Source organism: Panthera pardus, unplaced genomic scaffold (genome assembly GCF_024362965.1).
Source record: "Panthera pardus isolate Hobbes unplaced genomic scaffold, ASM2436296v1 HiC_scaffold_19, whole genome shotgun sequence".
Classification (NCBI taxonomy): domain Eukaryota; kingdom Metazoa; phylum Chordata; class Mammalia; order Carnivora; family Felidae; genus Panthera; species Panthera pardus.
In genome coordinates, this window is record NW_026526754.1 from 11,997,423 (window position 1) to 12,014,299 (window position 16,877).

Here is a 16,877-nt window from a genome sequence, read left to right on the forward strand (position 1 = left end):
TTATGAAGCTATTGGGAGATACCAGATATAATACTCTGAAGCTAATGAATTCCTCCTAATCTGATGACACTCTTATTGTTGGAAGTCAAAAGCAGGCTGATACAAAACTTAAAACTCATTAAAGATTATGAAAATAGGTTAGAAGTAAAGATAAGAATTAAGAAGAGATCACACAAAATTAAAGTACTCTACAGATAATAAAACTAAATGGAATTTAGGAGCGGTATATTAAAATGTATGTTCTATACTGAATAATAAGTCCACTGTCAAATCATCTCCTGAACAGTGTTTAATTACATAGGCATAGTCCAAATCTTCTGTTTCTTGTTTTTTTTTCTTTAATTTTATTTTGAGAGAGAGCACATGCGTGTGAGGAGGGTAGGAGCAGAGAGAGAGAGCATAGCCCTACTCAGAACTTGATCTCACCAAGTGTGAGATCCTGACCTGAGCCTGAATCAAGAACTGGACGCTTAACCCACTGAGCCACCCAGGTGCCCCCGAATCTTGTTTATTTTGGACTACTTTGAGAATCTAGTGTAGTTCTGGGTGCTCAGTAAGAAACTGGCTGAGATAGGGATCCTGCATTTCTTCTTACAAGTTAGATCCAAGCAGGGAGTAGTATAAGAGAAAAAACAGGAGATTTGGACAGGAGAACACTTTAAAAATGTATTGTTAAGTAAATTTAAAAAGAAAATTTAAAAAGAGTGGGGTTATTAATATATATAATATAACATTTTTTAATTTGAAAAATGTAGTTTATTGCATTAAAAAGGACAAGAATACATTCCACCAAACTACTATAAGAGATTATCTTTGGTAGTAGGATTAAAAGAATTTTTTTCTGTTCATCTTTATTTTTCAGGTTTTTTTTTTTTTCAATGAGTATACATTACTTTTGTAATCAGAAAGAAAACAATTTTAGTTTACTGAGTTTGGTTACTAAAAAGTATTTATGAATTTTCTATCAGTAGACATTATTTATGATATATGGAGGGGCTCCTGGGTGGCTCAGTTGGTTAAGCCTCCAGCTCTTGATTTCAGTTCAGGTCATAATCTCACAGTTCACGAGCTCAAGCCCCACGTCAGGCTCTGCGCTGACTGTGTGGAACCTGCTTGAGATTCTCTTTCCCTCTCTCTCTCTTCCCCTCCCCTGCTCATGTGCTCGCTTGCTCTCTCTCTCTCTCTCTCTGTCTCTCAAAATAAATAAACTTTAAAAAAAGAAATTGTTTATGATATGTAGAAAGGGAAGGATATAAATTTTATGTAAAATAAATACACATATAAAAATTTTGGTAGGACATAAATTTTATATAAAACACATGCATATGAAAATTCTAAATATGAATCTCATTTAGCAAAATGAGAAAAGTAATTTCAGATTGGTGGTATTGTTGATTTATTTTCCAAACTTTCTCCACATTATGGCAGTTTATTATTTTTATAATTTTTAAATCAATTATAAATAAATCAGAGCAGTTTGTAATAATCTCGATAAAGATGTTCGGCTGTCTGAAGACATTTTGCTTGTTGTGTAGAAAGCTTTGCTTAGTCCCGTAGAACAATGTGATTTGCTTATATCACAGTTTGTGGCACATGGCTATACATATAGTAAGCACTCCTTAAATGTCTACTAAAGATGGATTATGTTATTAATAGGTAACTGTAGAAATTTAACACTGAATGGAATCTTAGTCATGATTTAGTACTTTATAGCTGAGGATATTGATATCCACTGACATTAAATATCACAGTATTTTGCAACTAGTCAGTGGCCAAGCAAGTACCATAATAATCTTCGAACAGTGGGCTAGTGCTGATTCAGCCACTTCCCATAAGTCAGATAATGTTCATACCCACAAGGTCTAGCAGCTATAAGAGAATCAAGGGAAGCTTTAGTCCTTGAAACACAGTGAGAAGCAGATGAGGCTGAGATTCAGCAGGAACAGTCACCTTGAGGAGCCGTTCCCTTTGTTGGTGTCTGGCTGTTTCACTCTGACCAGTCCTCTGGCAGCAGACCAGGTCGCCGCTGCACTCTGTGTGTGGCTGCTATAAAACTGGCTTGGCATCTTCTCATTTTGAGTGCATTGTGCTATGTTGTTATTTGTTTTTCAGCAAACTGAATAAATTGGAGCAGTTGGAAGAACTGAACCTAAGTGGCAACAAGCTTAAAACCATTCCCACGACCATAGCCAACTGCAGAAGGCTTCACACCCTTGTCGCACACTCCAACAACATCAGCATTTTCCCAGAAATTCTGCAGTTGCCTCAGATCCAGGTACTTTTATGTGATGGAATGGTGTCCTGCTGGAGAAATGGCAGGGTGTTCTCGTCTCATAAAGGGGAAGCAAACGGCAGTTTGGGATCACAATAGATTTTATTGATTCCTGGGAAGAAATGAAGTTTCCTTTGGGGATACACTAGGGGGCTGAGAGTTAGGGAGTTAAGAATTCACTCTCTGTGATGTATTTTCTTTTGATTTCTCCATTTTCCTCTCAGTTTGTAGACCTAAGTTGCAATGACTTGACAGAGATCTTGATTCCGGAGGCTCTGCCTGCTACTTTACAAGACCTTGACCTGACCGGAAATACAAATCTGGTTCTGGAACACAAGACGCTGGACACATTTAGGTAGGAAAAATTTTGAAGTTGAATCCACATGTCTCTTAGTTCTACCAGCCATGTGTGGATCTCCTAAAGCTCTGTAGAGATCTTGATTAAAGAAATAGAATGAATTAGGCCATAAAGCCCCTCAGTCTCTCGTTTAATTCAGTTATGGAGGGATAGTGTATCCAGTAGACAGCCCATTTATATCAGAACTCAGTGTCATGGCTACTGCTCAGCCACACCCACACACTGAATATTTTCACATAGACATCTTAGGTGACACCGATTACATTACATTATGTCATCGAAGAAATGATGCAGGCTCATTCATTGCACCAAGACTTTGTTGTATCAGAATATTTAAGTAGACAGGTGGCTTAAACTTTGAAATCTGTTGTGCTTCGTTTTTCATTGAAATGAACAGTATCAGCTGTAGCAATATTTGGCCCCTGTTTCTTCCTCCTACCTACCCCTTTCCTTTCTCCTCCTTCTTGGCCAGTAGATCAGTACACTACTTTCATGCAGTCTCTCTGTAAATGAATCTTGGTCTGTCAACAGATGATTTTATAAAAACACATGTTCTTGCTGGGATAGTTTTTGTAAAACACAGAAGGATATGTGGTTTAACCTTCCCTTCCTGCACTTCCCACAGCCATATCACAACCCTGAAAATTGATCAGAAACCTTTGCCAACCACCGACTCTACAGTTACATCAACCTTCTGGAGCCATGGACTGGCTGAGATGGCAGGGCAGAGAAATAAGTGAGTATCTTGGCCATGGAGAGAAATGAAAAAGGCAGCCCCTGACATCTGATCTGATGCTGAAAGCTAGGCCATGTTGTTCTCCTCTGGGACATAAACAGATCATAGAATGCCAGCCTCAGAGAAGGTCCCCCTGAGACTGTGATGCAGTGTGACAAACACAAGATGAATGTACAGTCCACAAAATACCAAACAGCCCCTCTCAAGGCTAAAATGGTGACTGCTACTTTCTTTACCAATTACAGCTTTATCCTCCTGCTAATCTTCTTTCCCTATAGTTAAGATTTACTGAGATAGCCAACCACAGAATGGCCCCATGTTCTGATAGCACCCAGTCTTGGATGGTCCCCTGTTTCATTAGACCATCCCCAAAATGACCCAACAAAAGCCCAAATCCTGTAGTAGATTTTCTCCAACACGCTCTTAACCTATTCACCCCAGAGTTCCATGGTACACATTCTCTATTGCTGCAAAGCATAATAAACCCAACTCGTCCAACCGTCATTGTGCTTCTGGGGATCTTTGGCTGAAGGATGTTGGCCATACTAGTCATTAATCATTGCTAAGGGAAAACATTTCCAGCCTTTGGCAGCATTGCAAAGCTAGTATGTACTGCTCCTGAGTGGGGCTGAATTCCCCCACTTCTTATGACATCACCTCTTTCAGATGCTACTTAATTATCTAATACTTATTTCATGTGTAGATTAGAATTTACTACTGTTCTTTCCACCCTCAACTAATACTTTTCAAAGAAGGTTCCCTGGAGAATAATGCTTTTACCGTAACTTTCTTTGATCTTTGTTTCTTTCATATTTGTGTTACAGGCTGTGTGTATCTGCCCTAGCTGTGGATAACTTTGCAGAGGGGGTGGGAGCCGTGTATGGCATGTTTGACGGGGACCGTAATGAGGAGCTCCCTCGCCTACTCCAGTGCACCATGGCAGATGTGCTTTTGGAAGAAGTACAGCAGTCAACAAATGACACTGTTTTCATGGCTAACACCTTCTTGGTGTCTCACAGGTAAGCAGGTGGGTTGAATATTCTCTAACTCAGTTCTGCTTTTGGAAAACTAAATCTCACTAAGCCAGAAGGTCAGGGTCTAAATTACAGGTATAGGATCAAGGTGAGATCTTGCTCCTCCTGCTGTGACTGTTCTTTATATATCAGCACCGAGTAATGTGGGGACTTCTGGTCCTTTAACCAGCCTGGGGAGCCATCTGTTTTCTCTGTTGAACCCAGAGGCCACTGAGGATCTGGGAAGCCCAGAAATTGGGAGCAGAAGGTTGTGTGTGTACAATGTAGTTTGTACATTTAGGGGAAGGAAGATGGCATAAGCTTTTGTAAGAGTCTTTGCAAAGAGTCAGTGACCTACAAAGGGTTAAAGTACTGCTCAGATTTGTGTATTTAGAATACTTATTATTGAGGATTGGCCAATTAATCTTTTTTTTAAATTTTATTTATTTTTTTAAGTTTACATCCAAATTAGTTAGCATATAGTACAACAGTGATTTCAGGAGTAGATTCCTTAGTGCCCCTTACCCATTTAGCCCACCCCCCCTCACACAATCCCTCCAGCAACCCTCAGTTTGTTCTCCATATTTACGAGTCTCTTCTGTTTTGTCCCCCTCCCTGTTTGTATATTATTTTTGCTTCCCTTCCCTTACGTTCATCTGTTTTGTCTCTTAAAGTCCTCATGAGTGAAGTCATATGATTTTTGTCTTTCTCTAATTTCACTTAGCATAATACCCTCCAGTTCCATCCACTTAGTTGCAAATGGCAAGATTTCATTCTTTTTGATTGCCTAGTAATACTCCATTGTGTGTGTGTGTGTGTGTGTGTGTGTGTGTGTGTGTGTGTGTGTGTGTGTATACCACATCTTCTTTATCCATTCATCCATTGATGGACATTTGGGCTCTTTCCATACTTTGGCTGTTGTTGATAGTGCTGCTATAAACATGGGGGTGCATGTGTCCCTTCGAAACAGCACACCTGTATCCCTTGGATAAATGCCTAGTAGTGCAATTGCTGGGTCATAGGGTAGTTCTATTTTTAGTTTTCTGAGGAACCTCCATACTGTTTTCCACAGTGGCTGCACCAGCTTGCATTGCCACCAACAATGCAAAAGAGATCCTCTTTTTTCGCATCCTCGCCAACATCTGTTGTTGCCTGAGTTGTTAATGTTAGCCATTCTGACAGGTGTAAAGTGGTATCTCATTATGATTTTGATGTGTATTTCCCTGATAATGAGTCATGTTGAGCATTTTTTCATGTGTCGGTTGGCCATCTGGATGTCTTCTTTGGAGAAGTGTCTATTCATGTCTTTTGCCCATTTCTTCACTGGATTATTTGTTTTTTGGGTGTTGAGTTTGATAAGTTCTTTATAGATTTTTGGGTACTTAACTCTTTATCTGATATGTCACTTGCAAATATCTTCTCCCATTCCATCAGTTGCCTTTTAGTTTTGCTTATTGTTCCCTTTGCTGTGCGGAAGCTTTTTATCTTGATGAGGTCCCAGTAGTTCATTTTTGCTTTTGTTTCCCTTTACTCTGGGACGTGTTGAGTAAGAAGTTGCTGCGACCAAGATCAGAGAGGTTTTTGCCTGCTTTCTCCTTGAGGATTTTGATGGCTTCCTGTCTTACATTGAGGTCTTTCATCCATTTTGAGTTTATTTTTGTGTATGGTGTAAGAAAGTTGACCATTTAATCTTCTAAGCCACTTAAGGGCAAAAACTCTACATAACCAAACTAGTGAAGATCTGTTAGTAGCTAATATTACATCTTGCGTATCAGGTGGGCTCTGTGAAGGACACGCACAGCTGAGCAGTGGTGACCTTGTCTCGATGAGGTTGAGATGGAATAGCCTGGAGCCCAAACCAGTTTTGTCTCTCATTATAACATAAAGCAAAGATGCTGGGAAAGGAGTCATTTTTCAGTAATAGAATTGAGCTAGGAGCTTGGCGAAATAAAGAGTTTAGGAAAGAGAACTTGGTTTATGAAGCACCTCCCAGAGCCAGCCAGAAGACCAAGTCTTCCTCATACCATATCTTTAATTTTCCAAACAAATGAAAGAGGTAGGTATTTCATCAGGCAAGTTTCTCAGAGAGATATCTTGCTGAGGATCTGCAATGAGCACATGTCAGAGCTGGAATTTGCAACCAGATCTTTCTCCTAGCACCTGCCCTGTGGTTAGCATTGTGTGCCATGTGCTAGGGAATGGATGCCATGTGTATGGGAGATCTAGAAGGAACAGTGTGACCCTTCTTTCAAGGAACGTAAAGACTGAGTGAGGGCTTGTTCCAGGAGCCGCACCTTCAGCATGACCAGAAACTTGTTAGACTTGCAGATTATTGGGCCAGCCCTTTACCCACCCAATCAGAACCTCTGAGGGTGGGGTCCAGCAGCCTAGTCTAAAGAGCCCTCCAGGTGATTCTGATGTGCTGAAGTTGCAAGTGACTTGAATGAGGTCACTGCAGTCTAGGATCAGACCCAAGCAGAAGCAGTAGAGAAAGATGTATGTTCACTGTCGCCCCTACCCCCAACCTTTTTGTAAAATTTCTTTCCTCAGTCCACTGAGCATGGAAGGCAGAACTCTTCACCATCATCTGTAGCAAGAGACTGCCTTTAGGTGGATACGGGTGAGGCTGGTTCACAGTCATGTGGCAGAGAAACAAGGAAATCACGGACATGAAGGACTGCCGCTTCTAAAACTAGCTACCATGTCTTTGCTTTCTTTTCTTTCTTTCTTTTTTTTAAAGTTTACTTATTTTTGAGAGAGAGAGAGAAAGAGAGGGAAGGGCAGAGAGAGGAAGAGAGAGAATCCCAAGCAGTCTCTGTGCTGTCAGCTCGATGCAGGGCTTGAATTCATGAACTGTGAGATCATGACCTGAGCGTAACCAACTGAGCCACCCAGGTGCCCCTGTTTTCTTTTCCTTCTTAACAGAAAATTGGGAATGGCTGGACAGAAGCTGGGCTCCTCCGCTCTCCTTTGTTATATCCGCCCTGACACTGCTGACCCAACAAGTAGTTTCAGTCTGACTGTGGCCAACGTCGGCACGTGCCAAGCAGTCCTGTGCCGTGGTGGAAAGCCAGTGCCACTCTCGAAAGTCTTCAGCCTGGAACAGGACCCGGAGGAGGCTCAAAGGGTGAAGGACCAGAAAGCCATCATAACAGAGGTGAATTTCACTCATTGCCAGTTACTTCTCCCCAGATCTAGTGAATGCTGTTCTACATACAGGCAGTGAAGTTCCATTTTCTTCCCATCAAGCTGTGTAAATTGTATCCAATCCAGATAATAGTATTAGAAGAAAACCTAAAGAGCAGTTAATGACTAGCAAAAAGAAAAGGCAAATTAGAAATGAAAAGTCTTAGTTTGCAATCCTTCAGATTGATAGCTGGCATGTAAAATAAATGTAAATGTCTCCCTTGGTTAATTTTTAATTCCTCTGGTTTGTTACTCTAAACAGAAAAAGAGAAAATTCTACAGTTTGACATCCCTGTTGTGAAATGCAAAGTTTCAAAATATTTTTCCTGTGTATACTGTGTATGGCTTAGTATGCTCTGGTGGGTTTTTTTAATTTGTTTTTTTGTTTGTTTTTTTGTAATGAAGCATCAATATCTGTGCTATTTTATAGCTTCTCTCCTTTTTTAGTAGAGTAACATTTTTGCTTTCAAAGAGACTTTAGCAATTGCATGTGAACACTGTTTACTACAAAGCAGAATTCTCAGATGCTTTGCCCATTTTTGATTGTTTATTGTTGAGTTTTAAGAGTTTTTTGTATATTTTGGATACAAGTCCTTATCAAATATCTGTTTTGCAAATATTTTCTTAGAGTCTTTTTTTTAACAGTACCTTTTGCAAAACAGAAGCTTTTAGTTTTAAAGAAGGCCCACTTACAGTTTTTTTCTTTCCTGGATCATGCTTTTTGGTGTTTACAAACTCATTAGCAAACTCATTAGCAAACTCACCTAGATTTTCTTCTGTGTTATCTTCCAGAAGTCTCATGTTTTAATTTAGGTCTGTGGCTTGTTTTTAATTAATTTCTGTGAAAGATGTAAACTCTGGGTCTAGATTCCTTTTCCCTTTTTTGCATGTGGGTGTCCAGTTGTTTCTGCGGCAGTCATTGAACAGACTGTCCTTTCTCCATTAAGAAACTGCTTTTGCTCCTTTGGCAAAGATCAGGGGACCTTATTTGTGTGGGCCCATTTCTGGGCTGTCTGTCAGAATTCTGTGGATGGGTTACGCAGATTTGACTCCACCCAAGGAACACAAAACTAAAAAAAAGTACCATTATAATGTGGGTTGATACAAAGAAGATTCTGGAAAGCTGAGGCGTTGCTCTTAGAAAGGTCTTTCAGTCAAAACAAACAAAAGATAACTTTATGGTTAATTTGTTTTTTCAGAATTTAGGTAATTTTTCTTGGGGTGTCCTAGGCAAGCAGGAATTATTCTTATAAATGTTAGTTTAACCACAGACATTTATTATTTGCTAAGCACTTTACTCCTATTATTTTATTTAATTTTCAGAATAATCCCCATGAAAGAAGTGTTTTTATTTCCATTTTACACATGAGGAAATTAAAATATAGAGTTTATGACAAATTCTGGTAAATGAGAGGGCCAGGATGGTTACCCAGAGAGTCACTGCAGCTGTGAAACAGATATATTGATGGCTTCAGAGGCTTTGTTTGATTTTTTATCTTTTTTTTTTTTTTTTTTAATGTTTATTTTAGAGAGAGAGAGACCGAGACCGAGTAAGAGCAGTGCAGGGGCAGAGAGGCAGGGAGACACAGAATCTGAAGCAGGCTCTGACTGAGCACCCAGGCACCCCTGATTTTTCTCTTGAAAATAAATCACCTGCATCTAGGATTATTCCTTTTCCTCTACGTTTAGAATTCTATCAGTTGTGACTTGATCCGCTATTCTTTCTTCATACGATCCTTACAGTAGGTAAATTATGCCATGGAATTCAGATTTTACTTTTCTAAGCTAAATAGCTTTAGAGATTATTTAATGCTTTAGCTACGAAGATTCTCTTAGCCATTTAATATCTTCCTTAATCTTTTCAGTCCCAACTGTGCCTTTAATGAGAAATCATTAAAAAAATTTTTTTGTAATGTTTATTTTTTATTTTTGAGAGAGAGAGCATGAGCAGGGGAGGGGGGCAGAGAGAGAGTGAGACCCAGAATCTGAAGCAGGCTCCAGGCTCTAGGCTCTGAGCTCTGAGCTCTCAGCACAGAGGTGGACATGGGGCTCAAACTCGCGAACCGTGAGATCATGACCTGAGCAGAAGTTGGACACTTAACTGACTGAACCACCCAGGTGCCCCAATGAGAAATCATTTTTAATGACCCACCTGAGTTTTGGACTCTGTGAGAATACTAGTGATGGAGAATTAATGATTGTTCTACTTATTGTTTTTCTTTTCTTTTTTTTTTTTTTTAATGTTTATTTTTGAGAGAGAGAGAGAGAGCAGGAGAGGAGCAGAGAGAGAGGGAGACACAGAATCTAAAGTAGGCTCTAGTCTCTGAGCTGTCAGCACAGAGTCCCACATAGGGCTCAAACTCACAAACTGTGAGATCATGACCTGAGCTGAAGTCAGCAGCTTAACCGAGTCACCCGGGTGCCCCTCTACTTCTTGTTTTTCTGACAGATCATCCTCTATTTAAGGACATGCCGAGGCCTGTGCTTCATTGAGAGCAAATCTCTCTCTTTTTTTTTTTTTTTAAGTTTATTTATTTATTTTGAGAGAGTGTGGAAGGGGTAGAGAGAGAAGAAGAGAGAGAATCCCAAGCAGGCTCCCACACTGTCAGCACAGAGCCTGACTCAGAGATTGATTTCACAAACAGTGAGATCATGACCTCAAGAGTCAGACGCTTAACTGACTGAACCACCCGGGTGCCCCGAGAGCAAATACCTTTTGAGATGGAGGTGCCTTCTAGCCACTTAATTTTAATTGGTTTTAACTTCAGTCTTGTGAACTATTTGGTATAACGACCACAGGATACTTTGTCCTTTTAGAATTCTGTACATTTATTTTTGTAAGTCCATTTAAATTATAGAAATCCAGGGGCGCCTGGGTGGCGCAGTCGGTTAAGCGTCCGACTTCAGCTCAGGTCACGATCTCACGGTCCATGAGTTCGAGCCCCGCGTCAGGCTCTGGGCTGATGGCTCAGAGCCTGGAGCCTGCTTCCGATTCTGTATCTCCCTCTCTCTCTGCCCCTACCCCCTTCATGCTCTGTCTCTCTCTGTCTCAAAAATAAAAATAAACGTTAAAAAAAAATTAAAAAAAAAAAATTATAGAAATCCTCGGAAAAACCGTACAATATGTCCGTTCTCTTTTACTGTATAGCCCCAGGCATTATGATCTAGAAAGATAAAAAAATTATACGTCATTATTGCTTGTTTCTCAGAATTTGCATTCTGCTTGTCTCCAGGACAACAAAGTGAATGGGGTAACCTGCTGTACCCGGATGCTGGGCTGTACATACCTCTACCCTTGGATCCTCCCCAAGCCCCACATATCTGCCACTCCACTTACCATTCAAGATGAGTTGCTGATTCTGGGAAACAAAGCATTGTGGGAATACTTGTCATATACAGAAGCTGTCAACGCGGTACGCCACGTGCAGGACCCATTAGCAGCTGCCAAGAAGCTGTGCACATTAGCCCAGAGCTATGGTTGTCAGGACAATGTGGGGGCAATGGTGGTTTATTTGAACATTGGTGAGGAAGGGTGCACGTGTGAAATGAATGGGCTCACCCTCCCAGGTCCTGTGGGGTTTGCTTCAACCACCATTATCAAAGACCCCCCCAAACCAACCACTCCTTCCTCCAGTAGTGGTATTGCCTCTGAGTTTGGCAGTGAGATGTCCACTTCAGAGGTGAGCAGTGAGGTGGGGTCCACTGCTTCTGATGAACACAACACTGTTGGCCTGGATGCTGGCTTGCTTCCAAGGCCAGAAAGGCGCTGCAGCCTTCATCCAACACCCACCTCTGGGGTTTTTCAGCGCCAGCCTTCTTGTGCGACTTTCTCGAGTAACCAGTCTGACAATGGCCTGGACAGTGATGACGACCAGCCTGTGGAAGGAGTCATAACAAATGGCAGTAAGGTAGAAGTAGAAGTAGATATCCACTGCTGTAGGGGAAGGGATCTTGAGAACTCCCCCACTCTTACAGAGAATTCTCCTACCCCGTGTCCCGAAGAACATGCTAGAGGATCATTTTTTGGGATCCGAAGACAGAACAGTGTGAACAGTGGCATACTTCTGCCAGTGAGCAAGGACAAGATGGAGTTGCAGAAGTCCCCCTCTACTTCCTGCCTGTATGGAAAGAAACTCTCCAACGGCTCTATTGTGCCCCTAGAAGATAGCCTGAACCTCATTGAGGTGGCCACAGAAGCACCCAAGAAGAAGACTGGCTATTTTGCTGCCCCGACGCAGCTGGAGCCAGAGGATCAGTTTGTTGTTCCTCGTGACCTGGAAGAAGAAGTGAAGGAGCAGATGAAACAGCACCAGGAGGGCAGGCCGGAGCCTGAGCCCAGGGAAGAGGATCGGACCGAGCTCCCGGAGGAGTTTGACACAGCACTGTAATCCTCCCCCAGGAGCTGTGGTATCAGGGAAGGCTGTGTAGTGTCGGGGCAGAGATCCTTCCAGAGGCATTTTGCCTCTGCATTTCTAAACCATAGCTTAGGGGGTTAGAACTTGGAGCCAAAAATGGTGGGAGCTATCAGGGTCTTGCTCCGGATAAGCTAGTACACACCATCAGTGTTAAGTTTCACATTTAACCTGTGTTGGAATTCCCAGAGTCACTGGGAAGAGAGCAGATGTTCTTCTGTATCAATCCTACCACCTGCCATTAACCCTTTCTCTCCTAGGATCATTTGAGAATTTGCCTGCCTGGGCAGGAAAGGGGCTATTTCTGTGGAGGAAATAACTGAAGATTGATTCTCTTCACTAATTGCTGCTGATGGATCTCTGTGACAGAGAAATCACCTTATATCTCAACCTAACTGATGGGATGTGATGTGACTAGTCACATGGCTTTTCATTCTTCTCTACGAGAATACAGCCTTTCGAAATGATGTTTATTGGAAATGTAGAACCAATCAAACAGATAATTTATGTATGTAATGTAATGAGAGCACTTTTCATTGACTGTGAACTTTTTATTTTTGAATCTGCACTCGAGCCAGTCTTCTTAGAGGCAGCCCGGCACCTCTGTCTGTAGACACAGTGATCATCGGGCGTTGGCACATTCTGTGAGGGGGACTAGGAAGGGCCTTGGGAAATCATTGAACTGTTGGATGTCCAACTGGGGAGAGTAGCATCCTTGGGGACGAAGATGGGGAAGGAGAAAGGACTAAAACGACTTCCCCCCCAAATCAGAAAAAAGAGATTAACTCCTTGACAAATGTGGCTCCTGTGAGGAATCGCCCAGCAGATCTCCAGAGAAGTATTTGGGGATTGGCCTCTTCCCACAACACGTGATGGAGTTGGCCACCAGCCTTCTCATATGTTGGGCCAAGGCTGATGCTGTTGGCGTCCAAGTAACCTTGCGTGTAGCAGGGGACTCTGCACAGACTGAGGCTGAATGCGAACAGATGGATGGATGGATGGAGCTCATGGGTTAGACACGCCCCTTCTCTTAATCTAGAGTAGAGGGACAGTTTTCTAAAGTGTCGGAAATGAGTTGAGTTCACCTCTTTAATGTTTAACAGAGTACTCTTCTGAACACTGCTTATCCACCTCACATGGTTTCAGAGTACTGGGCTCAATTACTAATATAAGAAAGACTTAATTGAGAAAATCCTAAGCTTACAGAAAACCTGGTTTACTGTATTTTTTGCACATTCCACATAACCCTAGCAAAATGTAGTTCCTATTTCTGTTGCCTTTTCCACTAGAAGATTTACTTAGGAAAATTCCTACTTACTCCTACAAAATTTTGACATTGCTTGATTTTACCCAATGGGGAATGTGCTTTGAATTTTTTAGAATACTTTCACAATTAAAAAGAAATAGTGTGGGACCATTAATTTGCTTTATGAGAAACAAAATGTTAAAGATAGATTTGAGATATATATAGATGTGTCTATCTATATCTTTTGGGGTGTTTTGGAAGTTTTTGTTAAAGCAATAGTAGAAAACCAGATGATCTTTCCACAAATGGTTATGTATCCTCATCTTCTCCAAGGCCCCATAGCTGTGTGTGCATCAGTGGGGTACATTCTTGGGGGACTCCATACCACTCCAAGTAGCCGTCTAGAGTTCAACCCCTCAAAAATCTGAGTTTGAGTCCCCACATTGCCAGGAAAATGTCTGTGTATCAAACTACTGGTCAGCTACTAAAAAGTTTTAGATCTCAGGTCTTGATTTGAAGTGGGGCATATAATGGTTCCTATAAAGTTGAGGTGCCGCTGGAAAAAGGGGAACAAAGAGTGTGTTGCTGCCCTATTTTTATATGGGAAAATGGGGGAAAAAATGAAGGAGAAACGAAAATGAAGAAAAAGCTCAAGATAATAGTGATGGGTGATGTAAAACATCTTCTTACCCAGACAGCAGAACTTTTGAGTTACAGAATAGTGATGCTGTCTAAAAAAGAAAGTTACTTTGGGAATATACCACTTTCTTAGTATAGTTTCTTAAAAATAGTCCTTTATCTCTGTGAACCCTTTTCTTGTCTTTGTTTCCCACCCTACTTATCGGGAACACCCCATTCTGAAGTGATTTCACCAAAAGTAAATGCATTTGTTTTTTCATCAGAAGAACTGTAAAATTCCAAATGTTCTTTTATGTGGTAGGTTTATTTTCAGGAAACATTAGGTTGCATTGAAAACCTTTACTATAGGCTGTACCAAACTAACTACTCTTTCCTGTAACTGCCTTTCATTCATTTCCCTCTATAATTGCTCTGTATTAAAATAGAGGGTAAAAAGGCCATCGCCTGTTACCAAAAATATACAGAACTCTTGACCTATGAGGTCATTTACAGTCGTGTGAGTTGATTAGGTTGTCAGGTGGTAAAATCCAGTAATCTGTCTCCAGGTGAATGTAATCTACTTCCCAGGACTTTACCCAGAGGATGTGTTCCCCAGGTGGGCAGAGTACGGTTGATCTCTAGCCCAGAGATTCGGGCCTCTGCATGATTCTCAGGTCTCTGTGTGTATCTCCCATTTAATAGAGAACTTTAAGAGAAGTTGTGAAAGGGTATCACTCCTGCTTCTGGAGCAGTTCAGGAGTCCCATGGAAGAAGGAAAAACACATGAGTCTTGGCAGCCACGGTATTCTTTTTATCCAAATGGATTGGAAATATATCTGAAAATCTGAATGCTAGTATGTCATAAAGAGTCTGCCATAGAGTCATTGAATTGGCACTCCTGATACAAGCGAGGGCTTTATTATAATACTACTGTAGAGTGTATGTGTGCAATAAGTTGATGAGTTCATTTCCTTGGTGTATAGAAGAGCCAACACAAGCAGCTTGGTAATCACTGGGTGCTAATATAGTTGTTTGTAGCGAGTGCTATTTTCCGGGAGATGGAGCCAGTTAGGTTTGGTTTGTCTACTGAATATCAAACGATGCTCTTCTTTCCCTGTAGACCTTCAGCGAAAGCAGGTACTTGCAAGCCACAGGCTCACCTTCTCTATCTACTCAATAATTATTAATGAAGAGACCTCCATAAGGGAGCATTTGGCTGTTATCGATAAATGTACCAATTATTAAATAATTAGTCTCCAAGCCATTCAGTGATGTCTGCAGCATCACTATAGAACTGTGTTGCATCACTTTTTACTTCCCTCTGGGTGGGGTCTTTTCAGACTCCCCCAACCACGGAGGCAAGTTAATCTTTCTCTCCAGTTAGTGACTTTTGCCCCATAGTTGGGTAAGCACTTCCTAGATTGAGAAAAGCAGCTACAGTAAATCCTGCTGTTTCCTTCATTTGATGATCATTCAATCACACATAAGCTCCTTGTATTCTAAATTTCATGCACTTCTCCCAGATGCTATAGGGTTTTCTCTCACTGTTGCCAGTTGATGTCATCCGGACAGTGAGTTCATATCTTATGGTTTTGTGCAATCATTGTTGTATTGTAGTCCTAAGACTCATGATAGTGTATTTTTGATATTTTTGAAATGTGTTAAATTTTTTAATTCAATAATATGAGCCAGAGCATGTTGCAGCAAATCTATTGTTTGTAAAAAATAACAATAACGATAATAAATAAAATAAAATGGAGTATCTTTTTCATGGCTTCGTTTTAAAATGGAATACCTATTGTTTTATAAATATTTTATTTTGGCATGAAACTGTAATTTTCTCTAACTTGTATGTAGAATTAGTTTCTTAAACAGAATTTTTTTGCCTTTTTTTTTTTTTTTTTTGCTTTAGAGGAAGATAACAGATGAAACCACATTCCATGGCACTCTATGAAGCTGTGAGTTAAGGCAAGAATATTTTTGGTCACCTCTTAAGCTGAAATAGCAATAAAGGTTTTTTACATTAAGAAACCTATTCTGACTTGATTTATATGTTTAAAGAAATCCCAAAGACAGGAAACAGTCCTTGTTCACATGCAGATTGTTAGCTGACTAGAGGTAACTCAATTGTAATTTACAGTTCTTAAATCGTACAGCTGATGATAACACAGAAGAGCCAGTTGGATAATCCAGCTGTCTGTCTGACGTGTTTGTCCTAATGTAATGGTTTCAGTGTCAGAACTTCAGACATAGTGGTGGTTTTGACTCACAAAATACTTACAATCCAGTTAAGCCTCTAAATTGTCCTCCCACCTTCCTCCGCTGCTCGTCTCGCATAATCTGGACTTCCAGGCAAGATGAGGTTCCTTTCCAAGTAACAGCCAAATTGAAATCATTTTGCAGGTTTCCTCCTTATCTAGCCGAATGAATACTTTAAAACCTGGGCTCATTACCTGTTCATTGAACACCTTCAATGTGCTGGGCCCAAGGGCACCATCTGTATACGCTTTAATGCCTGAGTTTCTTGAGACACACAGCTCCCTATTCCGGGGTGGCAGAAGTCAAATCTTCCTTCTCTGCTTTGTGTGATATGAATTCGCTGGTACACCAAAGGCCACGAGAGTACCTTAGTCTCTCAGAATATGTTCTGAACATATTGGGTTAGTTTTGTGTCTACTACTTAAAAAATTTGACTTGAGGCAAGTTAAATAGCCTTTCCAAGACTCCGTTTTCCTGTTGTTAAATGGAAATAACACCATCTCTCCCATCAGTTAGTTGTGAGCTTGAATGAGATCGTGTGAACAAATGCTGCCTCAGCCCAGTACTGGGCCTGGTATATTGTGAGCACTCAACAAAAGGTCAGCTGTTAGGTAAGCCACTTAACCTCGAACCTTCATCTCACCTGTAGCAAGTGAACAGTAAGTCCTGATTTGCCTATCAGACAAGTAGTAGAAAATAAGATGAGGTTTGCTAAAGCCTTTGGACGTTATGAAACTCCACACGTGGAAGGTTGTGATTTACAGTGACAGATGGACT

The 16,877-nt window shown here is 40.9% G+C and overlaps 1 protein-coding gene across 4 annotated transcripts in view; it reads left to right on the forward strand.

Annotated features, from left to right (window-relative positions):
• PHLPP2 (PH domain and leucine rich repeat protein phosphatase 2) overlaps positions 1-15,608 on the forward strand; it is a 75,886-nt gene extending 60,278 nt beyond the window's left edge. For all 4 annotated transcript variants that reach the window (XM_019455364.2, XM_019455366.2, XM_019455367.2 and 1 more), the window contains 6 exons: positions 2,113-2,275; positions 2,497-2,627; positions 3,256-3,366; positions 4,191-4,385; positions 7,305-7,536; positions 10,799-15,608. In XM_019455364.2, coding sequence (XP_019310909.2) covers positions 2,113-2,275; positions 2,497-2,627; positions 3,256-3,366; positions 4,191-4,385; positions 7,305-7,536; positions 10,799-11,953 — 1,987 coding nt within the window. In that variant the 3' untranslated portion in view covers positions 11,954-15,608. The remainder of the gene's footprint in view (positions 1-2,112; positions 2,276-2,496; positions 2,628-3,255; positions 3,367-4,190; positions 4,386-7,304; positions 7,537-10,798) is intronic.
• The last annotated feature ends 1,269 nt before the right edge of the window (positions 15,609-16,877 follow it).